The sequence below is a fragment of the Mustela erminea genome, chromosome 10, assembly GCF_009829155.1.
Source record: "Mustela erminea isolate mMusErm1 chromosome 10, mMusErm1.Pri, whole genome shotgun sequence".
Classification (NCBI taxonomy): Eukaryota; Metazoa; Chordata; class Mammalia; order Carnivora; family Mustelidae; genus Mustela; species Mustela erminea.
Genome location: NC_045623.1, coordinates 36,415,792 through 36,442,624, shown reverse-complemented (window position 1 = coordinate 36,442,624; position 26,833 = coordinate 36,415,792). Strand labels below are relative to the sequence as shown.

Below are 26,833 nucleotides of genomic sequence, written 5' to 3'. Positions count from 1 at the left end.
GAACAATCCGGCCGCCCAGTGGCTGAGGGTCGCTGACGTCGGCGGCAGAGCCGGGGAGTAGTTGGGATTTTGCTCTGTCAGTAACACATGTGTAAGCGCCGCGGAGGGAGCGAGCGAGCCGGCTAGAGGCCAGCGCCGCCGCCGCCGCCTCCTCCTCCGAGCCGGGCAGCGGCAGCCGCAGCAGCAGCCCCGGCGGCAGCTCCGGGCAGCGGCGCAGGCTCCAGCGCGCCGGGCCCCGGCCGGCCGCAGCTCCCCGGCTCCCGGCTGCTCCCGCCTCCCGGCCTCCGCACCGGCCGCCGCCGCTCCGGGGCTGTTGTTTCTGCGGCTGCTCCCCGGCCGGAGGGGCAGGAAGCTCGGCCGAGCGACCGCCGCCGCCAGCCCCGAGCGAGCGGGCGGGCGAGCGCGCGGGAGGGAGGAAGGCGGTGGAGGAGGAGGAGGAGGAGGAGCGGGAGGCGCGCGGGCGGGGGCGGGGGCCGCCGGGCGGGGGAATATACAAAGTGAAGCCACATTGCCAAACTTGCAGCAGCGATTGCAGCAGTTGCTGCCGCTGCGCCGCGCTTGAAGCCGCGCCGCGCGGGCCGAGGGCTCCTGCAGCTGCTCGCGCGGAGCCGGAGGCGGAGGAGAACGCCGAGGACTGAGACTGACACTTCTGCTCTCGGCCGCCTGCCACTTACGCGGGGCCCCCCAATCCAGCCTCAGAGCAACGCGTTAAAAAAAAAAAAAAAGAAAAGAAAAGAAAGAAAAAAAAAAAAAAGCAGCCCTTAGCCCCCTCCTCCCCTTTCCTGCTTCTGCGAGAACATCCCCCTCTCCCTCCAGCTCCGCCAGCCAAGGCGCCCCTTCCTTGGAAGCCGAGCGGCTTCGCTCGCTTTTCGCCGTCGCCGCCTCTCGCAATATTGCAATATAGGGGAAAAGCAGGTAAGGGGACGGCCGGGGAGCCGCGGGCAAGGAGGGGGGAGGGGGAGGAGGGGGCCGATTTGGGCCAGGGCTGTTTTCTTTGGCTTCCTTCCCTTGACCGTCCCAAATTGCAAGTAAACAATACGTCGGCTTAGATAATGCGCGAGTCTGAAACTACCGAGGCCGGCCTGCAAGCTAGCACGGAGGGCAGCCAGCTCCGGGCAGCCAGCTTTGTAGCGGTTCCTGCTTACAAAAGGGTTCTTCTTGGAGACGGGGCTGGTGGGGGCCTTGGCTGGGGGTGGGGATATTTTCAGTTCCTAAGGGAGAGGCAGGAGGTGCTTAAATGAGGGTTGAAGTATGAGAAGTAGTGTGGGGGAAATAGTCACGACCCCCCCCACCCCCCAGTAAACACTATTTTTGAAACAGTGGCAGAAAGGATCTAAGTGAGCAGGATTCAGTATTGCTGGTTCTTTTCAAAAATTCCTCTTGGCTTATAAGTCTTTTGTTCCAATCCAGGAGAAATCCGGTGAATCACCTAATTAAAATCAAGACATGAATTAAGCATCCATTTTTGTACTACAAATTGCCAGCGCTACGTTTGTCCCTCCCCTGGTCTCCATTAAAAAACACCAGAGACGTTGTTAAAGAGGGGCAGATTTTGCCTCTAGCTGCCAGTTCTGCTTTCTATTTCACTGACTATCCCAGGACCTAAATTGCTTGGCTATGTAATTACTAGAGTATAAGCCTATTTAACTTAAAAGCTTTCTTTTTTTTCCAACTCTAAATGAAACTTGATGAGGGCCCGTCCTTAGTTATCAGGGGAGTCAGTTTCTGGTCAGTCCTCTTGATTCATCTCTTTTAGATTTAATCAGCATTAAGGTATTGCTTGTCCTTAAGAGCTTTAGCTAATGGGGTTACTGGATGCTTTTCTCAGTGTAATGTTTCCTTTTCAAAAAAATATACATATATATTTACCTCTCACCAAAGATGGGGGCGGGGAAGAGCTTGGAATCTCCTCCCTCCCTCTCCCCTTTTAAAAAGGAATTCGGAGCGATTAAAACGTTGGGGGAAACAGTTTAAAGACCTCGGGCAGGAAATGCAGATTCATTTGGGTTAGGGCTGAAATTGTAACAAAAAGCAATTCCTCGAGTAAATGCATCAGATAAATCAATTTACATAAAGGTATGATGCATTCGGATAAATGCAATGCTAATGGGTTTTAGAGTGGTCCTGTTTCCAAAGTCTCAGGGTTTTGTTACAGCTTAATTGGTGCAGTTCTTATTCTGGTTTATTGTGCGGTCACTGGACACACGTTCCGGGACTCTTTCGGAGGAAATGTGTTTAAAACCGGCCTATTTAAGGAACCCGAGTCCTTGTTTCGTTCCCTTCCCCTGGTTTTTTTTGCTGCAGCCAAGTTGGGCCGGGGACAGGCAAAGTTCGCCCTCTCCCTTCTGAGGTATCAGCTGAATGTCTTGAGCAGATAGCCGGGAGCCTCGGGGGGAGCCTACACTCTCGGCTTACAGAGGACAAAGACAAAACAGGCTGCTTAATTGGCAGTAAATAACTTGATCTTTTTATAGAATAAGTGACTGGAGGAACACTAGGACTTTATTGGACTCAGGATTGGAGGCAACAAATTAATCGGTTTAGGCTAAGCTTTATAAATTGATTACTATATTATACCCCAGTTGCTTCTTTCGACATTCATTAGAAAGAGTGGGGAATTTTTAAAAGCAGTTTTTGGTGACAGCAGGACTGGTTCGAATATAACTTGGGCATCCTTTAATAGTGCCTTCTCGCATATTATCTGTAACCCCCCTCCCCCTTCGGAGGAACAAAGCTCTAGCATTTAAATTGCTGATCAAGGGCAGATTAGTGAGACCAAAGTGGAGAGTGTTTGTATAGGAAGTTAACAGGCATCCTAAAGTTCAATGATCTATTATTCTTGCCTGTGTCCTGAAAACCCAGAGAAAACACTCATTGATCTTCAAAATGAAATGAGATTTAGAACAATAATGGGAGATGGCGGTCACCACAATGGCATGTGAAAGGTGCTGTTTAAAATACGAAAAACCAGTTTCGCAACTTTACACACCGCACCCCCTCCCTCGCGTCCCCTCGCCTCCCCTCCCACCACCGCGCTCTCCCTCGCCCCTCCGCCGGTTCCTCCCTCCCTCCCTTTCAGAAAACCGAACTATTTCCAACTTGTGAACTGCAGCTGCACTTCCCAGGGCAGAGCTCGGGAGGGAACGTGGCTCCGGCGGGGGCCGCCTCCCCGCTCCCCTCGGCTAGCTCTCGGGGCTCGGCGGGGGCCGGGGAGGGGCCGGGCGCGGCGGTGGGTGGGTTTGACCCTCATTTGCTGGAGGCGGGCGGCGAAGGAGGGAGGAGGGGGCAGTGGGCGGAGGCGGGGGCTGGGAGGAGGCGCCGCGAGGGGTGGAGCGCGCCGCCGAGCCTCGCTCTCGGAGTTTTGACAGTACCCAAGCTGAAATTGTCAGCGGCGGCGAGCGCTGGAAAGTTGAGAGGAGCTCGTGGCCCCAGAACAAAGCTTGAGAAAAGTAAACAGGCGGCTGCTGCCGGCTCTCCTCCCTCCTTCCCTCTCCCCCTCACCCTCCTGCGCGCCGTTGCCCTGCTGCTTCCTTCCAGCAGCTCTGGGGGGTGGGGTGGGGGGGAGCAAGGCTTCGCTCTCGCGCGCGGCGATTGCTACTAACTTTTGCATCGCCCCTGTTTGTCTTTCTCTCCCTGTCCCCTTCCCGCCCTCTGCAGACCATGGTGAATCCGGGCAGCAGCTCACAGCCGCCCCCCGTGACGGCCGGCTCCCTCTCCTGGAAGCGGTGCGCAGGCTGCGGGGGCAAGATTGCGGACCGCTTTCTGCTCTATGCCATGGACAGCTACTGGCACAGCCGGTGCCTCAAGTGCTCCTGCTGCCAGGCGCAGCTGGGCGACATCGGCACGTCCTGTTACACCAAGAGCGGCATGATCCTTTGCAGAAATGACTACATTAGGTAAGACTTGGCTGCTTTCCTTGAGATGGGTGAGCGGAGCAATGGCAAGGCCAAAGGTTACCAAAGATTTTAAGGAAAGGAACAGGGAACCTCTGAGGATACGTTGTAACCTTCCCCTCGAAAACCTGGCTGGTCCGATTTAAGGGGTTCGAGAAGCACGTGTTGATCTCAATTTTTAATAGTAAACTCACCGCAGAAGCCATGCTGAGTAAAAACTCTATCCATCTGATGGGACTGGGCCGTTAGGTGTGCCAATGTTGGGCGCTCTACTGACTAAAATTTTAAGGGGTCTTCCCCAACTGGACCCTCAGCTAAAAAGTGGGAATTAGGCTGCTACCTTAAAGAAGGGTAGGGACCTACATAGAAACTCAAGAGACAAAAGATGGCCTTACAAATGAAGTGTAGTTAGTGAGAAATGATTTGCCTTTGGTGATGGCTAATTATATTTACATAAGCACTTTTAAAGTTTTTTGAGTGGAAAACTGTGACTCATTCTTCGTGCTCCTTGTGAAAAATGCTGATTACCCATCAGTTTAAAAACTTGTAATTCTTCTCATAGCAAACTCCCTCTTTTTCTCCCCACCCCGCAACAAAACAAAAAACCCTTAGTGGTAGTGTTTTTCTTTGTATACTGTTACTTGGAGGCTTGTAATGCTCAATGTTAGTGTGTGGTTTGTGATGTAGAATTTGCAGGTTTTTCAATTGAGGAGAGTTCAGATTTTGGGGTTTTGTTGTTGTTTGTGTCCCTACCCGGGATCCCCAAAAAAGATTTAGGAAAAGAGGCTATAGAATTATACTAATCTTGCATTTTAAAGCAATGTATAGGAACATTCATATGCCCCTGTAAGCAGTCTTTTCCAACAATTTTCAGTGCAATTAATGGAAAGAATTCAGGAGGTCAGGTGCCTATAGGATCTTTTCAGGTGAACTCAAGCTACTTAAACTCATTAATTTGAAAGGAGGCATTTGAAGGATTACACATTTAATTTGAGTAAATGGTTTGATAGACTGATGCACATGAATGCTTCTAGGAGGTGTTCTGTTTCAACATCCAGTAATTAAAAAAAAGAAAAAACAAAAAACCCACACGCACACCGTTGATACGAGAGAACCGCTGATACTAGAGAACCGCTGACTTTTGTGAAGAATTGCATTCTAGTTAAATTTCTGTCCTAAACCGTTTTCTTTATAGAATATTAGTAGAAAATGTTGCTCTCTTCAAGTGGGTGAATCAATGGCTGAGGTATTTTGTACAAAGTTTAGTTCCATTGTGGTTCCCTCAACTCTGCATCTAAAAGTGCAGAATATCCCAGTACAGTTCTGAGCTGTGTATGTTTACCCCAGTAATATCATTAATCTAAAATGATGGAGTAAAATGACATTTGGTTATTCCGATAATGCAACCTGTGTCCACTCTGCTGGCATCCTCAATCAGCCAAGTAAAAGAAATATAGGAAGGGAGAGGGCTTTTATTTTTAAATTAAGATGGCAGCATTAATTTCGCTAAGTGTTCTTTTAGAAGTAAATGTTGGAAAATCAGCAGGAGCATGGGTGTAATGCTTTCTGGTCCTCCTTCCAAGCAATGCCATGAGCTTTGACAGTATTGCAATTAAATAGAGAGCAAAACTGGTAAGAAGGCAGGGTAGCTTAAAGTGCAAAAATTGACAGTGCTGTTCAGATGCGGTGAATGGTACATTCACCTGGACTCCAAGTGCATTCAGAAAGCCTTCGCTTCTGATTACCACTAATTAAAAAGAAGATGGGTCCACTTGCATTCCCTCAAGACAAGTTTAGGCAAGTGGCTTTCTGGGAATCGCCTCCTTTCCCTGTTCTTGGGACCAAATATAAATGCCCATTTGGTGTTTTCAGCTGGCTTAATGGAGCAGTGGAGGATGTGCGCCCAGCCCCGCGCCTTAATTAATTGGGTTCGTATTCTCACTTTCTTTTTTCCTCTGATTTTGAAAACTGGAACCAGGCTTGCTCTTGAACTAGATGCTATCCTGAGAACCTTAGCTCCCTTCCGGGAGAGAGGAGTTCTCTCTCAGTACCAAATTGACCATGGCCTCCCACTCTGCTCAGGGCTCTTCAGCTGCTGAGCCCCTCCCCCCCCAACCCCATCCCCAGGCTGAGGAGTCTCTGAAGTCTTCTTCAGAGTTCCCTCCCTCTGCGCATCAAGATGCCAGAAGGGTGGGAAGGTGAGGAGGCGCGCGGCCCTTTTCCTCTCAGCTACTCCCTCCCCAGTCCACTTGTTGGAGGAGCTTTGAATTCTGCAAGGTTGGCCACCTTAGAGCGGAGTAATCCGCTTGCCAGACACCAGGTGAAGGGGATCCTCGGGCTCCTCGGCTCGATTGTGACCACAGAGCGATCTATTAAGGGGGTATAAACTGCCTTTGAGGCGTGATCTTTTGAAACTACCAAGATACGGCTAAAGCTGCGGGGAAAGCAGGGCCCGGAGGTGGTGGTGGTGGTGGTGTGGGGGGGGGGGGTACTGCTTTTCCTTAGTCCCTTCCCCCTGCGTGACCCAGTGTCGATTGGGCAGAACTGGTCCTCTGCCTCCTCTCCCTCCAAGATTTCAGATAAAGCGGCTGCCTTGCCGCAGCGAATCCGCACAATTAAAAGCTTTAATTAGTGGCTCCTCCATTTTCTTAGTTCTGATGGGCTTTATCTAATGAGATCTGGTCTCTGGCTTAGATCTGCTCCGAATGACGTGTCCGCAATGAATGAGAGCTGCGTCGCAAACAAAACATTTAATTAACAAAATTGGCCTCTAAGAGAGGGAGGGAAAGACTGGGGGGGGGGGGTGCTGTGGAGGGGAAGAGGGAGGGTGGATCTTAAAGGGGCCAACGCCTGCCCACCCCCGCTCCAAAAGTCGGCGAACCTTGCAACTGTCCCCTCTCCCCCTACCCCCAGCTTCCGACACCCCTCCGCCCCCCAGCTCTATCCAAGCGCCACCAAGTAGCTTTAGAAACTCCGTTTCTCTTTTCCTCGAACCCTTCTTCCTCCACCTCCATCTCCGGCCCGAAGACTGGCGCGGAAAGTGCTGCGAGAGGAGGAAGTTCGGTGACCGACGGGTGGGGCCCCAGGTCCGGGGAGGGCGAGGAAGCGCACCGGAAGCCCGGGTGGCGGTCCTCCGCGAGCCCTCTCTTGCTTGGGTCCCGGCTGGGGCCCGGGGTGGGCCGGGACGGCGCCGCCCGGGGCCGCGTTCGAGGCGTCCTACCGGCCGGCGGCCTCGGGCCCGCGAGGGGGCGAGCGCAGGGCGGGAGCCGCGCGAGCCTTCGCTCTTTTCTTTCCCCGGGCTCCGCTCGGGCGTTCACGTGGCGCCCGCAGCCGCAGTGAGCGCCGCGCGGCCGGGGGTGGGGGGTCCCGGGCGGGGGGGACCAGTGGTGGTTGGTGGTGGTGGGTGTGTTTGGGGAGGGGGTAGCGTTAGGAACGGAGGCGCCGCCAGACAGCGAGTTCATTTCCCTGGTAATCAACAGCAAGCTGCTATATTCAGAGAATGCTGTCCCTTTAATTGAACAGGCTAGGTAATTAAATGGCACTTTTCCAATAGGACGTGCTAGGTAAATCTAATAGTTGGTTATTTAATATCACTTTGAAGTCTGCCCACTCAAGCACAATGACAGCACAGGAGCATGTGAACTATTAGCTAGGAAAAAAAAAAAAAAAACCCAGGATCTCAAAAATTAATTAAATCGCATGCAATTTAGGGGGAACGTTTATCTTGATTTGTCATAACAGAATTAATTCAAGGCCTCCAATTCACTTGGGGGCAGATCTGTTACTCTGAATTAACCAAGCGTAATTTGGCTGATTTTTTTTTTTTTTCTCCCTCCCCTCTCTAATGCAGCAATTGCGATTATTCACAGCCCCCCTCTTAAGTATCAATAGCTTCTGGTGCTTTTAAGGTGCTTGGTCTCTAGTTATTCCGAAGTACCTTTAATGGACTTGGCTCCAGGCATAATTTCTGGGTTGCATTTCTTTGTTACATTTAATATAGCTGGTGCAGAATTTAGATTAAATATAGGAACCTGCTGGAAAACCAATTGCTTCTGGATCAGTAGCGGTGGATGTGCATTTTTCTCCTCAGATAGGATGCTGATATTTACTTGCAGGTACAAATGTATACCTTTCAGCCATACTTTTAGAAACGTACCTCTCCTTGCCTAAAAGCAGTTTAGAAAACAAGTTAGGTAGTGCACCATATCGTGCGTATTTGGCTTAAAGTAATAATGCATTTGAAAATAAGCCCACCTATTGGTCATTGAAGTTACTAAAAGACGCTAAGCATTATTACTAAACTAAAAATATGACTTGCTGTCCATCTCTTTATGTCAGCAAGGAGAGTTGGAGCGGAGCTTGGGAGAGCAGTACTAACACTACATGGTGTTTTTCATATAGGAGTAAAGCACCTTTAGAGTGCAGGGGTTTGGTGGGATTTCTTCCCTTCTTTTCCCTTTTCCCCATATAAGGAACCTCTTGATGTTTGTGATTGATTGCATTGCCCAAATGCTGAAATATTAACGACCTTCTTGGACTGAGGACCCAAAGAAAGGAAACTGAAACCGATTCTGTCATCACAATTAAAGACTCCCCTGGCTTTAATTAGCCTGACCTGGGGTATATCTCCCCGTTGCTTGAGTTAAAGAGAAAAGAGCCCATTATAGTCCAGTCTGAGACCGATAGCTACTTAATTGAGCACCTAAAGCCTCAAGCCTTTTAAATCAAACACTGTCCTGGACAGTCCCTCTGGTTAGATAATTAACTCTCCAGCGCACAGAAACGTTGTTTTAAAAAAAAAAAAAAAAAAGGAAAAGAAAAGAAAGAAAAAAAACAACTTTTCAGAAAAAGGGTGGAATTCTAATGGTAACCTTCACGTCTATGGTAAAAGGGGATTAAAATGTGGATAGACATGTAAGTTGTTCCTGCTCTGAGGCAGCCTGAAAGCTGTAGATGTGGAAAGATCTTAAACCCCATTAATAATGTTGTTCAATAGCACATCAGTGCAGGGTAGATCGTGGTCATTTTCAAACTTTGTGACTATAATTTCTGACACTTTAGGAATCCCACGATTTTGTGGCTGATTGTTCCCTGAAAGGTTATAAAAGTGGCACTGGAGAAAACAGGATGTATGAAAAGCTTTTGGATTATATACGCCTGCCCTGATGATTAAAATACACTTAGATGCTGAAGACATACAACTGACTTTACTCAGGGTGAATTGTTAAATAAATGAACACTTAGGCTGGGTAATCAGATCGGTACTGTGAAAGGGTATTTTTTGAGATGAAGTGTCACAGTGTACCTGTTGGTAGTGGCAGCCATAATTACAGACTCGGATCCATTAAAATACTTCTGGGTTGCTGTTAGAGGATATTTGGTCCTTACCTCTAGTAGGATTCTGTTCCCCATCCCCATTATCTACACCCTCCCTACCTTTATCCTCAGCATGTATTCAGCCACATTGACATGTTTTTAACTTTATTTTTACTCCCATTGTTTGAATTTGGTACTCCTCCTGGGGATTGGAAGAGCCCTGCTGTTGACTATAAGCTCTTTGCCCATGGCCGTCCTAATTCTCTAGCAGTGTCCTGCCCTTCTGAGAACCTCCCCCCTCCACCCTCCACCCCCGCAAGGCAGCAGTGACAACCCACACTGGAAAGGTGCCCCGGAGGTGAGACACCAGGAGGTCCCCATCAGTGTTCCTGAAGTGGTCCAGCATTAGGAAGAGATGGCAGGAGGAGATGGCAGGCCAGCGGCCCGAGCTCCCACATGGTGTGGTCCTGTGGCTAGAGGTCCTGGCAGTGTATTATTTCAGCTTTCTCTCCGTAACTGTTCTGATTCTGCAAGAACGTGTCAATGTGTCGTGGATCTCAGACTAATTAGTTTTGAAATGGAGTTTTGATTGAACTCTTCAAATCGATGCTGCTGCAAAATTTGTTTCTCGGGCTTCCTATTAAAAGCCATCTTAAGGGGCAGTTTTACTACTCTCCCTGTCGTTCAGTCGATACATTTAATAACAACTTACAGGCTATTTTCAATAAAGTGGCGACAGCAAATTAGTAGTTTGAACATGACAAGCCTCTTCTGCAAGACCAGATTCTGAAAACACAAAGCAATTATTTTTATATAGAGGGATGCCGCAATCATTCAGATTACGGGGTGTTCTATAGGAACATGTCTCCTTGTTTGACACCAACTGCATTTTATGACTTTATTTGGACAAGGAGGAAATGCAAATATTAATATTTATTATGACACTAATATGTTAATTTGTAAGTCCTATTACTTTGTTTTTCATTGTGGAAAAATGCTTCTCTGACCCTGCTGACTTGTTCCAATATCACCTTTCAATGTGAAATCATTTTGGTCTGTTTAATAAATATTTGTGGATATTAAAAAGGGAAGCCCAAAAGCAAATAAAGCTTCCCAGCTTGAGTCTGCAGACTCCATAAAAGCCAAAGTTCGGTATTCATTAAAATATTTTGTTGTGCCGGGGAAGGGTATTAGGAATTATGTATATCTTTTTCTTCAGCACACCACACTTCCTTGAGCTTTCCCCTCCTCTGCAGCCTTCTCCTCTCCCCCCCTCCTCCCCCTATGGCAGATGTTGTGGTCTCATTTGATTGCATAGGAAAACTGCAGTGATACAGCAAACACCCAGAGAGATATGATGACAAATGGGTCCAGATCCCGGTAAATTACTTTCTGCTCAAATCGAAATTTCATTCAGTTTGTTGCTAGCAGAGATGAAGTAATCTAAATTGTGGACTCAGGAGCAGATAGAGGGAAGTTGGAGCAAGCATTTCATTATCAAGAGAGAGAGAAGGTTAGGATGAAAGAGATGAGCAGAGGCAAATCTTAAGTGTTGACACCATGATTGAAAAGGTTAACCCATACACATTATATATCAACCTGGATAGCAGAGAGTTTCTAATGGAAAGTCTGCACTGATGGAGGTTTACGGGAGTTTCAATACACTGAGCATGATGTCTTCTTAGATATACAATCAAATCCTCTTAACCCTTTTGATGACTCATATCTCAAGATATGATTAAAGTACAAAAGAGTTCTTCATATAATTTCAAGGACACAATGCATTTAAACTCCAGTCATGAATTGTATCTTTCTTTTTTTATGATGAACCCAGTAATCTGATAAAATGTGTGGAGAACAGAATGGTTTTGTATTTGCGGGAGGTGGAAGTCAATATTTTGATTAAATCCGGGGCACCGTCTTCCTCTGCGGTAGGCAGAAAGTTAGTCGTGACCCCTGAAAGGATTTTTCCCGGGTTATGTAAATCGCTTGTAAAATTTGAGGCCTGAGTCCGAATTCAGCCCTCCATCCGCTGCGTTCCCAAGGGAGGGGCGGAGGCTACGGGGGATTTCTTCTTTCTTTTTCTTCGGGTCAGGGTTACTCACTGGTGTCCCCCGTCATCTCTGTTGCAGGTTATTTGGGAATAGCGGTGCTTGCAGTGCTTGTGGACAGTCGATCCCTGCGAGCGAACTCGTCATGAGGGCCCAAGGCAATGTGTATCATCTTAAGGTAGCATGTGCTCCTCCTGTCTTTTTAAAAAAGAATCCCCTTTCCTTCTTGGGGACAAAGCATTTCTCCTTAAACTCAGGCTCCTCAAGCTGTAGACACTAAACACATCTACCGAAGTTGTAGCTTGGCTGGGATTAGGCCCTTACTCGCCACCCCACCCCCCACCTTGCCATCTTTCCCCCATATACCCCACACCACAGAAGCACACCGGTACCGGTTTCTTTCCCCCTTTTTAGCCTGATGCAGTTGATCGCATTTGGGCTTTACCGTTTTCTGGAATCCTGTCGAAGGAAGAAAAATACCAGATCCTAAGTGGCTCCATACTTGACAGATACTCACTTACAAACAGTTGATAAACTTGTGACCAAAAAAAAAGACTTAATTTGTACCTGTTTTTCAGTGGGTTTGCTTTTCCCTTTCAGTGTTTTACATGCTCTACCTGCCGGAATCGCCTGGTCCCGGGAGATCGGTTTCACTACATCAATGGCAGTTTATTTTGTGAACATGATAGACCCACAGCTCTCATCAATGGCCATTTGAATTCACTTCAGAGCAATCCACTACTGCCAGACCAGAAGGTGAATACCTAGCAGCTGCTAATAAGCTTTATTAGGGCGAGTTGGAAGGTTCAGCCTTCAAGGGAGTTTTCCTGGGTGGTTGTGTTTTTGGGTGCCCTTTTATAAAGTAATGTAGACGATGCGTACATACAGGGTTCAGAAGTAGTAGTGTGGACTGATTAAATTGCGAATCTTTTGTAATTCAGAAAAGATCCTGACGTAGTTCTACGTGTAGCTTCCCTAGCATTGAGGAGGATTGCCACACGCAAAGTCAAAGCATATAACTTCCATATTACCAGCTGTTTCTCCCTCTTGCCAGTTTGGAAATTCAGAACTAACGATGTGAATAGGTGATTGGGGGAGGCAAATTAGAATATGTATGGTAGGAAAAGGGAATAAATGTCTTTGTCAAGAAAATAATGATTTCTGTATTGGTCATAGCAGTTTGGACACCTGCCTCCCAAACCCAGTTTACTGTGCTTTTATTTTGAGAAGAGTTTTAAAAATATTCTGTAATTCCAGGGACGGCATTTTTGTTGATTGGCGTATATATAGTCTTGCAAACTGGAATTAAGTTATGACTTCTAAGACAGTTCTAGGTCTTGGCTAATCACTTTGGGCCACGAATCGCTTCTTTGAAGATTACGTATCTCCGGTCTTGAACCACAACTGGAAGGTTTTTGGACCAGAGTTAAAAGTGAGGAAATTTTATACAGTTGTTCAGATCACTTCAGAGGAAGAATGGCGATCAACAGTTGTCCAGCCCCCGCCAACCCCAGCACTGGATAGTTTTAGATCTATTTTAATCTCCTTAATAAGTCCTATAGCTATGCAAGTGAGTGCATTTTGATAACTGCTGTGCCTAATTTGTAACAATTACTGTCAACCTTCAGTTAAGAGACTGTTCATTCTACACTGGCCCAGAAAAGAGTGAAATGTATGACTCGTGCGCATAATTTTATTCACATCATATTTCATACTGATTATGTATTGATGACATTGATTCATTTACTCTTTACAGCGCCACTTGCATGGATATTAAATCTTATTGACCACAGATGAATTTTAATTTCAGATTGGTGATAGATTTTTCCATCAGCTCTGATAGTATGTTTGACTTTTTCATCATTAACCCAGGCAATCACACAGCACTGAGTTATTGCATTGAAACAAAAAGTGCACACTTCACTTGGTAATTCTTTATGGATTTACAATAGGAACTTCATTAATGTCTGTTGTAAGGATCACAAAAAAAAAACAACATTTATCTGCAAATAGGAATTTAGCAAGCTTCAAAAGTCTCAGGAAAAAATATGAGGCTTCTTTGTCTTCTGCAATGCATTTTCTTAATGCCGTATGAGGGGGAAAATGACTAATATTTGAAAACTTTTAACCGTTTAAAATTATACTGCCACATTTTAATGCTGATTTTTATCATTTTCCCTTACTCAAATTTATGCCATGAGTTTAAATGTATTTTCCATTTCTTATATTAAGTAAATGTCAATTCTATCAAAATAGGCACACTTTTCTTTGTTTAATTTACTAATATAGAAAGCTACCTAGTCTACCATCTTAAGAACAGAAATCTAATTTTTTATCGCAAATTAACCAGTCACCATCAATGAGATATTTCAAGCTTCCTTAAGGAATGCCAGTACATACAAATACCCAAGATTTTTATGGTAAGATTTGAATTGTAATGAAGTTAATCTATAGGGAAGAGTTGAGAACAATGGATAGGTAACATAAATACTTTGAGATAACCATTCCCATTTAGAGTCAAAGCCATTTGCAGTTACATTTGGGAGCAAAGAAACCCAAAACAAAAAGGCAAGAAAAGATGCTGGGAATAAAATGGTTCATCTCTTCCCCATCCCTTCCCGTGTAAAAGCTTAGTTTTTTGCAGATTAGATCTTCAGGTTTGTTGCTGGTTTTATACCATTTCTTTCGCTGACTTGACAAAGCGTAAGAAATGATGGTTGCAGCTCACCACAGTGCAGCATGAGGATTCAGGGATTTGGAGACAAGATGGAAAACATAGCCAACTGTGCAATACTGTGCACAGGCACCAGCCACGTTCGCTTGGGACTACACGCAAAGGGCCCGTACCGAATGGGCGCTGGGTCTCCCAGTACTCTTGTACTCTTTGGGTACAAGATGACGTAGTGGAGAGGTTTCAGGGAGGAAAGCTGCAGAAACATCTAGTTTGTGTGCTTTATAAGATTGTGTGTGTTGTGCCTTTCGGATGGTCAACTGTCCTGCACACCTTTTTCAGGGTGGGAGAGGGTGTTCCCTTTGGAGCACAGAAAGTAGTAGGCAGCCAGAAAGAGTCAACCGGTATATCCTTCCTTAGTGTTGGAAGCCAAAAATAGACAGGTGGCCTTCAAAAATTAATAGCTCTTAAAAGGCAGAGGGAAGTATAACTTAAGGATATGTTCTTGCCAGACATTGGTAAGAAGCTGTGTTTTGGGGGTGATGTTAATTAAGAACATTTCCCTGTTGGCATAAATGTCTCACATATTTGCCCTCAGTGCTCCGCTCTCCATGAGCACAGTCAGTTGACAAGGTGGTTTTTGTCAATAAAGGTTTTGGGCAAGCCAAACGTGGTCCAGAGAGAGATTAATGAGAGGGCAAGGGGGAAGGAAGAGGTAATGAAAACACACTTCCTGGTGGAACGTAGGCTGCTTTTTTGGACCTTGAGAATGCTTTACAATTATTTTCCCAAAACCCTGCGGTGTTTCTTTTCTGAAGGAGATGAGATGGGGAGAAATGACAAACCGCCCCACTTTATTATTTTCTTCACTCTCCTTGGTCTCCATGTTTTTGGTAGGGAAAATTGGACATCCATTTTGGCCCTTTTCCTTCTATTCACCGAACCAGTTACGTTTTTATTGTGTGATGGATAAAAAATATTGCCAGGCATCCTCTGGCTTTAAAGTAATGAGGTGATTGTACACCCCTTCTCTAAAGGTAGCTAATTGTATAGAAAGTATAGGTCCCCATAATGGGGTCCCTTTAAACTTTCATTCTCCTGAAATTTGTTGCCAGTGTCTGGGATGTGCGGTTTAGCTGTTGTTCCGCATCATTGGCTTTGGTATATTCTGAGAAAAAAATAATTTTTGAGTGTATAAATCCTGGAGTGTCTTGAGTGAAATCTCCGATCACTGGTGTTCAAGAATCTACAAAATTTTACAGCCTGTTTCATTTAAAGGAGGCTGGACCATCCTCAGGAGAATATTGCCTTCTAGAGAGTTACGTAAATACAATGAGGAATCGTGGCTAATTTCTTTTCCTCCCTCGTCTTTGCCTGCTCTGGAATTCTTTTTTCCACTCAAGAGTGGCTATTCCATCTAGAATTCTCGGCACTTTTCCGTAAAATATGAGCTCACATCTCTTTGGTTGGAGATGTTAGCAAGTGTTCTAGTTTACATATCACTCCACTGTTCCCCCCGTAGTTACATAATTGGTGCTGTGTGTGTCCATCGTAGAGGACATTTGATGCTCATTTATTAAATATGCTCGCAGGCTGCCGCCGCATCTTTGTTCTGGACAGACAAATTACCTTTCTCACACTGAGCTTCCACTCTGGGGAATTAAGCCTCCACCACTTTAATTAGCTTGGAAGTGGGGGGTTGCAGTTCCTAATAGACTTCAGGCTTTTAGTAAGTTAGGGAAAGAGTGAACCGAGAACTTCCTGGGAAGCTCAAAATGTCATTTAAAAACCATAAAAACCTAATATATATTATTTCATTTTGGTAATTGCAAACAGATTGTATTTGACGACTGTGTGGGTTATCATTTCTAACTTAGACATGAAAGTTAGACTTTCCTTGAACTCTGTTTTTTAATTGAGCACAAGTCTTTAACATACTACATATGTTTGATTCATATATTTACAATATTTATATAATATTAAGTGACCTAGCAGATACGAAATACTGCAGATACAAAAGTGAAAAGTAGTATCTGAGTATTTGTTTGTATGTGGGGGTGTACGTATATATATATGTGTGTGTGTGTACCATATGTGTGTGTGTGTATGTGTATATACACACACACACGAATTCAGACATAGTTTTAGGTTGAGAAGGACATGGGTGAATAGATATCATATGGGGAGATCAGAATGATCACTGCCAGTATTTGTTTAGGTTTTATTACATGCCTGGCACTGTTGAAAGTGCTCTATGTGTATTATGTAATCCTTATAACAGCCTTATTATCCCCCACTTTAGAGATGAGGAAACTGAGACACAGAGTAACTTTTCCAGAGGTCACACAGTTGAGCATAGTAAGCCAAAACGTCCTTGCGGGGCGCTCAGCTCTGAATGTGCATTGAAGGCACCCCTGGTAGGCAAGGTGTAATTCACTGTCTTCAGAAAAAAACTTGCTTTTAAGAGAGTTAAAGCAGTTCATCGTAGAACTTTCCACCAGAAACTTTCCGAAAGTCCATTTATTGTCTCATTTTCTCTGCTAGTAAAACTGCAGAAAACGTTATGCTTTAGTTCTTCGCTGCCGGAGTAAGTAGTGTAGAAAGCCTCCATCAAGTCACAGTTGGAAAGTAATCTAATAAAAGAAGATTAGTGAACATAGAAGGAGACAAAAGCAGTCATGTTTGAGTTTAATATCTCAAATTTAGCATTTTAGCTAAGATGCCCATTTTTATTTCTTGCAGGTCTGCTAAAAGGTCAGAGTAATGCAGAATGCGTGCCTTCATCTCAGATTTCGTTCATCACAGGTGGATCCCATGCGTCTTCAGTAGACAAGTCACCTTTGTAGCTAGCCACCAGTGCCAGCTCTGTGCATTGCACCTTCTTTAGTCTTGATTGCCCTTCCCGCATTTATTGGTGTATTAAAATGACTGAATATGAACATTAAGGACTCCATGAACCTGGGCTAATGGGAGACTGTAGAGAAAATGAAAAAAGATCCACCGGAGGACATCTTTGGGGGGGGAGGGAGCTGGGGAGGAGGGAAATGACTAATGAAGCTAATTAAAAGAAGCATTCAAATCTGCTTTCTACCCTCATTAACAATTAGCAGGGCACTGGCCAGAGTTTGTACCCTGTGTTTTACCTTAACAACATTCTATTTGCTCTTTGTATATTTAAGTGTTGTAAGGAAATGTGTTTCAATCAAAACTGAACATGAGATAAAAGGAAAGAGATGTGGCTTTTGTGATATTCTATCACAAACACTTTTATTGTATCTCTGTAAAATACAATGTATGTATGCATGTAAGTGTTCTTCGTCCTGATGTTGCTACTTCCATGGCAAAGGAAAAAAAAAAAAAAGAACGAAAAAAAAGAAAAAAAATTGGAAAAAAAATCAGGCTCATAGCAGCTACTGTGTAGAAATTTCCCCCTACTTCTAATTTGCTGAATGAAGAAAAAAATCTTTTATTTGTGATATTTTCAGAGACATTTGCTCTAGTATGGTGTATTTAAATAATAAAAACTTAAAAGAAAAAATACTCAATGGAGTTCGGATTTAAACACTGCTTTTTCTCCTCTGTATCGGAAAAAATTCAGTAGTTTTTTTGTTTGGTATCAACTTCACTTTAAATCTTAGGGGTCGAGGGAGGTGGTGTGTATATTTATTTAGCTCTGGGCCAATAAGATTTTCTTCGAATTACTTAACCATGCCGTTTTTTGGCACGGCTACAAAGCAATGTTTCTAACGGAGTCCTTTTTATAAGTTCAGAATATTCTGGTAACTTAAGCTCTTCATCCACTTCTATATCACAGTGAATCTTTTGTGTTTATATATAAATATTTATTCGATTCTTCAGCTTTCACGTTGATTCTTTCTTCCTCAATAGGAAAGCCTTGGGTATGGATGAAAAGCGTGCTCAAGACTGTGACATAACCGTCCTGTTCTCTCTTCACCAAGTTTCTGGCTTTCCAAGGAAATAGCATTTTTAAACCGTACCTGTACATACTGGGAAGTCGTTAGGGACCCAGAGCTCTTCAGATGTCTACAGGCATCTTCAGGGGGTGAAGCAGCCATTTCCTGGTGAGCTGCTAGACTCCTGTGGTCGGCTGTGTGATTTGTTTATTTTGTTTTGCTCTTCTACTCCTCTGCAGGCTCTGCCTTTCCATACGTTTGGGGTAGGATTCGGCTTTCACTTAGTAGTCATCTTGAGAGATGCAGTGGCTAGTTCTGGGCTGCAGTGTATCCCCAACAGTGCATGCATTGTGTGCAGTGATCTCCTGTGGAAAGCATGTGTAGGTCAAGGATTTAGGGGTGTGGGGGGACAGGGCCAGTGTTAGAAGGAGGAGAAAACCAAAGAAGCTGCACTGCCAGGCTCGGGAGCAACTTTAAACTACAACTTCGATCACAGGTTCTGAAAACCAGGTGTGTGTATAATGCCACTTGAAATATCCTTTCTAAAAATGGCATTTGTTTTATTTTCTCTTGTTCCAGAAAAGCTCCCAATGTAGACCTCTCAGGACAGGTTATATAGAGAGGTCTAGTTCTGTTCATCTCAACCAGCGGTCAGTTTCCGTTTGGGATCATCTGTTCTCTGAGACTCCAGTCTGGGAGGAAAAAAAGCAGTTGCTCAAAACTATGAACCTCCTGTAGGACAATTGAAAGGTAGAGAGTTAAAGTGAAGAGTTCTTTAGAGCTTTATGAAAAGAAAATGCAAGGGGAAAAAAAATGAACAAAATCACAGACATAACAGTATTTGTTTGAGTTAAATCCTTGGGGAATTTCTAGGAACGAGTTCTGGTTCTTACATTTTTTTTTTTTTCTTTCCCTTTAAGATACTTTAAAGGAATGTGGACTCTTTAGGACAGAAAGGGGGAGATGTGTTAATAAGAATGCAAGCATCCTCTATTCTTTTTGGCATAAGCACTCATGTCCCCTATAGTGCAGAAATTCAAAGGGGCTAGTTAATAACTTTTAGTAAGTAATACAGTGTGGCATTTGGTGATGTGGAGGGCTCAGGTCATTAAAGACTTTAAATGAACTATTATATGGCTGACTCCGCAAGCACTGCTGCATATTTAATAACGAGCTTCTAAAAGCATTTCTTAAGTTGCAGACCTATAAGATTACAAATGTCACTCATGTTAGTGTAATCCACATGCAAGTGATGAAGCCTTCTCTTTGATGTGCTAAATTGGAGAAGGACTAATGGAGCTATGAATATACAATAGAACATATTTAAGTAGTAGTCTTGCTTTAGGTAAAACACTTTCTTGAAACCAGAGGCATTTCAGACAATAAAACCCAGCTCTAATGGGGATGCTCTGTGTGGGTAGAGAGCTCCTAAAAAACACTCAGGTTTATTCTGATGTGAGTGGTGATTGTGTTCCTCCCCCAACCCCAACCTTGCTTAGGAAAAAAAAAAAACAAAAAACAAACCTCCAGCAGCTTGTTCACCTTTCATCCATTGCATTTGTGATGTTAGTGAGATGTACTCCATTCTTTTGATAGGACTGACTTAATATTAACCACGTCATAGAGCAAGATGGCCTCCGATCCCTACAAGCAAGTGCAATTAAATAAAAGCAAATGTTACTGAGCCCTGCTGAACTGATTAAAAAAAATGTTTATGATAACATAGAAATGTCTCAGTCATGCAAATTGTCACTCTTGCTAATGAAACGATTTTGTAAAAAGATTGTCCTCTGAAAAGGTTTAATATTTTTTAACCCGTCTACTTAGATTTACACATCCCGAAAGGCAGGAGAGCCCAGAAGAAGCTTTCCAAACCAAATCGTTTGCCACCAGAAACTATTTCCAGCTCTTCATAGTTTATTAGGAAATAGTTTAACACGGACTGTAGTGTCTTATAAAATGCAAAATGAGAAAACGGTCACACCAAAAGGAAGCCTGTGAAATTATCCTCTTACCATTAATTGTATTGAAATTCTTTTCTTTTGCTCTTATTAACACTGATATTTGAAACAACTAATCATCTAAAATGAAGCTCTTAAATTAAATGGCTTTAAATGTCAATATAGCAAGATTCTAATGTGTACTACTATTTATATAAAATATTTCTTAGAGGCAATAAATTCTACCACAGTGAGTCCAAGAGCTATAGATCAAGGCGCCAGTGAAGAGTTTCCCTGTGGCCTGAATAATTGCATTTAAATTGAGAAGAGGTTGGCCGGAGACCTCTTCACCAGGGCATTCGAGGCCAGGTGTTCTGCACCCAAGACTCCCTTTGGGAGGGCGCGGGAGACAGCCTTTTACAAGTTGACGTTACTCGTCACTTTGTTACTAAGACTCACCTATTGTCAGTCCAGCCAAGTCACAGAAATGCTTATTGCAGTTAAATAGCAATTTGTTTCTGTGAAACTGCAATTAAAGTATTACTGAGCAGCCATTTTAGATTGGCAATGCTCTGAACGCATGTTAAACAGACAGCAGCTCCCACTTGCAGAGCCCGAGACCCAACTAGCACCAAAGGGGAACACATTCGCCCGCGCGGGGTGTCTACTTAAGAGGCATTTGCAGCCCCCCGCTCCCATTGTGAACACGCTGAGAGCAATGACAAGTCAGGGCTGATTTTTGGAAGGTGAACTTGCAACTTAGCCTCAAGTGAATACCATTTTCAGTTGTACCAGAAGTGCTTTATGCTGGTAGATATGTGCTGGTGTCCTAGAGGGAATGTTTTCGAGTTCAGATTGATCTGCGGAGAATGGACTGCCACTCGGAGGCCTCCGGCCAATCATGGACTGCAGGTCCTGACATGTTCCAGCTGTGTAAACAGGGCCGTTCTAGCTCCTAAATCACAACTAATAAAGCAGAGGATGAAAATCAATTGGTTCTGTTATAAGTTCTTTGAATGGCAGTAGGAAGTTGTTTCATGATTCTGTTAGAACGGACAAGTCTAGGTTTAGCCACCCAAAATACCTCTTTTAATCCTCTCTCTTGCCTCAGAAGCAGGGCAAGACAGCCCTTCCCCGTGCTGTGCTAACAGCCCCACCACCACATCCAAACCTCCCAGGGGAAGGAGGGCATCAGAACTGAACTCCTTCCGCTGATGTAAAGTTCAGGATTTGTTGATCAAGAGAGGTGAAGTGCAAAGGTTTTACTGAAAATGCAAAACATTGATGTAAGATCCTGAGAGAGGGAAGGATTTTCGAGGTGGTGTTTTAAAATGCAATTAGCACTGAATTCTAACCAGCTTGGAAACAATCATTAGCTCACGAGAACAGGAGGCATCTCACCTTCCTTCGGCCTAGAAAGTTCTCCCCTACCTCGAATCCAGAGGTTTACATCCTCAACTTTTTCAAAAATAATTGTCTTGTGCAGTGCGTTTATTTGTAGGCTTTCGCCTGTGTTGTTTGAGCTGCAATTTTTTTTCTTTTTAAAGTAAGAGGAAAACAAACAGTTTCTTCCTAAATTAATTTTTCATTTGCAGTGAATTGAATGCTTTTAGGAACTGAAAAGGGAAAATCTGGAGACAAACTGAATTTACAAATGAAGATTAATTATGAAAGCTGGAAAGGAAATTGCTTGCTTGGGCTGCAATTGTATACCTTTTTCTTTATTTAAATAAGGTTAGGTAGAGATGGGTGTGTCTTAAATACCACAGATCCCTCCAAGGCCTCCAATTCAGTTTCTGTCATCAATCATGGGCCTTCTGCCTTCCATAAACCCTTAACATCTTTAACTAGAATGTGTAATATAATAACTTTATCTTGGAGTTGTGGAGTGCTTTGTAAATGTATTTATATGTTCACATTTACAGTGAACAAGTTCTTAACACATGTTATCTCAGTCCTCACAATAACCCTCTTGATTGTTATTGCCTTGGTCTTACAGGTGAGGTCATGAAGGGTCAGGGAGGTGACGGTCTAAGCAGGCCCAGGACAGAGGGAGGTAACAAATGGTGCTCTCCTTGAGTAGAATTTAAGGGAGTGCCAAGGAATCAGTAATCAAGATAATGTGGTTTTTTGTTTTTTTTTAAAGATTTTATTTATTTATTTGACAGAGATCATTAGTAGGCAGAGAGGCAGGCAGAGGGGGAGGGGGAAGCAGGCTCCTTGCTGAGCAGAGAGCCCTATGATGCTGCTCGATCCCAGGACCCTGAGATCATGACCTGAGCCCAAGGCAGAGGCTTAACCCACTGAGCCACTCAGGTGCCCCTCAAGATAATGTTTTAATGCAATATTTCAAAATACAAAAAGGAATGCAAAAACATACATGGTGAACAAAACGTCACGTTTTTAAGTAAAGGCAGGATCTGTGTTACTTCTCTTGACTTTTGCCTCGGGCTCCACCATGGCGGGGCATTTCTGTTAAGGCCCAAAGTGCCAGAGCTGCTATTTAAACCTGGCATTTGGGGCGTTTTGGGAGAATTACTTTATAAATTGTTAGGCTGTGGCAATGACATACTTTATTCTCTGAGCCGTACTAGGTTTTTTTTCCTCCCCTTAAAAAACTAAAGTATTGCATTTTATCTTTAATCCAACCTGGAATGCTGACTCTTTCAGCATGCCTGCATATTTTAGCCTTGCTCTAAAAGAAATTATCTGTTCAGTTTTGACAAATCACAACTACTTCATGGTGAGTAATTAAGTATCGTTGGTAACAACTCTTCCTGCACGTTGTTATGGAGGAAATAGAACAAGACTCTGATAATCATGTTAGTCCAGAGAGTAAAATGGGTCACTGTATCCTGCTGTATCCCATACAAAGTAGTAAATGGCATATTTCAAATGTTTGAATTGAACTATGTCTTCAGTCTGCCGTTAATTGTGGCAAATAACAGGTCCATGAATTTATTTATATAAAAGTAACACACTTCTTCTATAAGTATAAAAGAGGTAATACGCACACACAGTTTTTGTGGAAAAGTTTTACGTATTCCAGCATGATGTGAGAAGCAGGTACATCGTGAAAGAACTAATACTCATATTTGTTTTAAGATGGGAAAGCACTGAAGTATTCAAATGGAACAGATTATACCTTTAATTACATCCAAATATGATTCTGAGCTGAGTTTTAAAATTTTGTTGGCTGTACTTTCCATTTTCCCATTAATTACTAGAATCCAAAAAGATCTCAAAATTTGTAAATAAATTCCTATAACACACAGTTACATCCAAGCTGCCTTTCTTCAAAGAGGAAAAAATGAGCTAAGGGGGAAAAAAAAATCTCTATTCAATTTAATAGAAGAAAAATTTCTACTCAGAATAATAAAGTTATTTTGATGTTGATGGAATGGTTAAGCAAAAAACAGACTTTTGGTTTTTGGCTCAGGTTCCTGAGTGGTGGGTTTTGGTGCCAAAGTACCAGTGCTCAAAACCCATAATGTCTGTGTGTTATTTCATGGAGCCTCTCGGCCCAGTGAGTCTGCAGGCTATTTTTTAGTCTTTTATTCTGCTATGGGCAAAATGAGACTTAAGTTAGCCAATATATGTTTTTTTATATTAGACTATATAATTTAGTCTGAAGACTAAATTACCCTTCTCCTTAGATATGGATGAACAAACATACATACATCGTCTTTAGGTGTAAGGCCCTGAAAAATATGTGTAGACCAAAACTACAGAATATTGATTGTAAAGAACAAGATACTATGTAGTTGTTATGTGTACATTATGATCCAAGCTCATAAGATCAGTAAATTTCATCAGGTACCATCACTGGGGCATAGGCAGGATTGACACCAAGGAGTGAGGCTACAAGACCCATGCTCTCCACCACAGACATACACCACTCTCTCTAGTATGACTGAAAACCACCGTACGTTCCAGCTTTTCTGCAAGCACCGTCTGCACCGAGAGACACATAATCAGTACAAGCAGTAGCCTGCGTAGTGTGTCTCAGCTAGTTTTTTGTTGGTATTGTTTTCTTTCGTTGTTGGCAGAAGGTGGGCTCAGACGTTTATAGAATTTATAGTAGATAGGATATTTTCTCTTAAGCTTCTAGGCTATGGAGAAATTCCTATCTTGAGGAAAAGGGAGTAGGGAGAATGGAAGGAACACTTGTCTACATAAGTCGCTCTTCAAGGGAGGATGGAGAGGCTGGAGTCTCGCCACAGATTGGGAAGAAGGCTGGACTGGCTCCCCAGACACCCTCGCCATGCACCCCGTTTATGTGGTTTGGTCTTATTTTGCTACTATCAACGAGACCCTCTTCCCCGCTCAAGAGGATGCTGTTACTGTACATGGTGGAACTCGGGCTGTGTTTTTCTGTACTGCAAGCCTGTGCACGGCTGTGACATCAGGACGTTTCAGACATTAGCAGCATTGGCAGTTTTTAAGTTGATGCGATATAGCATTTGGTGACACTTCACAGGTGTGTCAGGGAGAGCTGAGCTGAAATGAAAATTGCAATAGAAAAAAAGCAGACTCCGATGTTCTTGGTGAAGTTCAGGGGGACCACCGTGGCAAGAAGCATTGCCTCTGGTTTGTTAAAGCTACAGTCGCTGGCAGTCTAATCCTTCCCCTCTGTGAGAGTGAAGGAGGAGCAGTGGGGCCCTGAAGTGATGGAGGGGGCAGGTTTGAGTTTTCTGATTTGTTACTGAGTGAATCAGGCAGATAAACAGGCTTGATTTTCAAAGGACAGGCAATCCTAAATGGATTTCCTACACTGAGGCTTTTAGCCAGGTCTTTCTTCCTGGGGATGGGTGTAATTCACCAACCCCATCAGTTACCTCATGCTGTAAGCAATTGTTATTTATCCTCTCTAACTAGTAAAACGTGTTTAAAAAAAATTTTTTTTTTTTTAAAGGGGACAAAGATTCTGGCTGGCTTTGGGACTCCTGAAAGCCAGACAGTTTTTGCTCTAAGCCAAGCAAAGGTGTAACTGTAATATTTTTCGCTCTAGGTTGTGTTTTATATATATATTTTTTTTAGCCGAGGATTTGATTTCCAACAGGCCCACCAAAGAATTCTGCCTCTGGAATCCCCTTATTTTGCATGCAGATGGCATGTTAATGAACTCATTACTGTGCATTTTATCCAGCTCTGGACAGATTTGTGACATTATTTTTCAAAACAAAACGGGGTTAGGCAGTTGGTTTGTTGGGTTTGATGAGAATTGGGTGACTAAGTTAAAAAATATTTCCCCAAACACTACCAACCTGCTCAGGGTTGCTGCTAAACAGTCTATAAAAACTATCCCTATTCCCTCCAACTCCCCACAAAAAAGGTTATTTGATTTTTTTCACATTCCTAGAGACTTCTAGAACTGCATGCCTTCCAGAAGGTGTGTGGTCCAATTCCATTCTAAAACTAGGTAATTCTGGGCTTTCTTTTTGATTCCTTCGGTGTCTGTGGGCATCTCGTTTATCTGTTTTAGCTTACAATCCTGCACCCACTAAAGGCCACGCTGTACTCACTGTTGTCTTAAGGGCAAAGCTATGAAAATTAATGATGGGATATCCACCCTGTATCCTGTGCTTTGTGATTTTTAGGATGAAGATTCTCAGGTCTCCCCACCCTCCCCTTTTATTTTACCCCTTTTATTTTAGAGCAGGTAATAAAGAACATATTGCACTTGTGAAATAAGCACCAAATGGGGACTCGGGAAGCTTGGAATTTAATCCTACTCCTGAGGGAAAGTCAAAGGGAACCTATCATCACATTTGTCTTCCCAATCAAATGTTAGCCATGGGCCAATCATTTACTCTTACTACCTCATTTTGCCCATCTGTTAAATAGGAGTTTACTAATCACAGCTTTATTTGCCAATGGATTAGATGAATCATTCAAAGGTAAAAGGGCTTTATATTCTGAGGCTAGCACTCTTTAGGATTGTAAACACTGAAACAATGGAAAATATAGTCACTTCTCTGATTTAAGGGTTAATTATAAGGCCTTTAACTTACTTTGAAATTATTACAGCCAATTCTTGCCTGTCCTCTCTAATGAAAGCGGAATAATAATGTAGATCAATTCAAACCAATGGATCACACTCAATTTATTTTTGGTTTAGAATATAATATGTAATCCTTTTATTTAAAAATAAAAAGTATTTTCTGAGCAGTTTTAGGTTCACAGAAAAATGGAGAGGAAGGTATGGAGATGTCCCCCATAACCCCCGACCCCATACATGCAGCTCTCCCTGACTGTGAACATCCCCCACCAGAGTGATACATTTGTTACAACTGATGAGCCAACATTGACACACCATAATCACCCAGAGCCCATAGTTTACAGAAAGGTTCACTCTCGGTGTTGTACGGTCTGTGGGTTTGGACAAATGGATCACTACATGCATTCATCATTATGGTATCATACAGAGTATTTTTACCACCCTAAAAGTCCTCTGTGCTCTGCCTATTCATCCCTCCCTTACCCCACAATCCCTGGCAACCACTGGTCTTTTTACTCTCTCCACAGTTTTGCCTTTTCCAGAATATCAGATAGTTGAAATCATACAGTCTGTAGCCCTTTCATATTGGTTCTTTCACTTAGTAATATACATTTAAAATTCCTCTATGTGTTTTTAATGGCTTGAGAGCTCATTTCCGTTTGACACTGAATAATATTCCGTTGTGATGGACCACACTTTATTTATCCACTCACCTACTGAAGGACATCTTGGTTGCTTCCAGGTTTCGGCAATCATGAATAAAGCCGCCATGATTACCTGTGTGCAGGTTTTTCTGTGGATATAAGTTTTCAGTTATGTAATTTTTGGAAGCAAGGTAATATTGCTTTTGTTAGGCAAACGTTACACAACATAAACTTAGACCAAATAGTGGTGGAAGTTAGCTCAGGAGAGAAATGAACATTTATTCAATGATTATGTACGGGCCATACATTTCTTGTCTGTTTCATCCCCAGTGTACAGCTTGAAGATGTTACTACTCCTGCATCTGCAGCTGTGGGAGCAGGGACTTGGGGGAAGCGAAGTAAC

At 43.5% G+C, this 26,833-nt stretch overlaps 1 protein-coding gene across 2 annotated transcripts; it reads left to right on the top strand.

Moving 5' to 3' along the window:
- Positions 1–89: 89 nt before the first annotated feature.
- LMO4 (LIM domain only 4) lies at positions 90–17,469 on the top strand. 2 transcript variants are annotated; one of them, XM_032301450.1, is made up of 5 exons: positions 90–915; positions 3,658–3,896; positions 11,342–11,438; positions 11,861–12,016; positions 16,674–17,469. In XM_032301450.1, the coding sequence occupies exons 2-5, from the start codon at positions 3,661–3,663 to the stop codon at positions 16,680–16,682; spliced, it is 498 nt and encodes a 165-aa protein (XP_032157341.1). In that variant the 5' UTR covers positions 90–915; positions 3,658–3,660; the 3' UTR covers positions 16,683–17,469. The 2 variants fall into 2 exon arrangements, with proteins under 2 accessions (XP_032157341.1, XP_032157342.1); XM_032301451.1 differs by lacking the exon at positions 90–915 and adding an exon at positions 953–3,449.
- Positions 17,470–26,833: the final 9,364 nt, after the last annotated feature.

Bases quoted from the DNA above. Each gene is read 5' to 3' on its own strand.
- LMO4 (XM_032301450.1), top strand. From the start codon at position 3,661: ATGGTGAATCCGGGCAGCAGCTCACAGCCGCCCCCCGTGACGGCCGGC. The intron at 3,897-11,341 runs GTAAGACTTGGC...TCTCTGTTGCAG, and splicing joins TGCAGAAATGACTACATTAG to GTTATTTGGGAATAGCGGTG. The intron at 11,439-11,860 runs GTAGCATGTGCT...TTTCCCTTTCAG, and splicing joins GCAATGTGTATCATCTTAAG to TGTTTTACATGCTCTACCTG.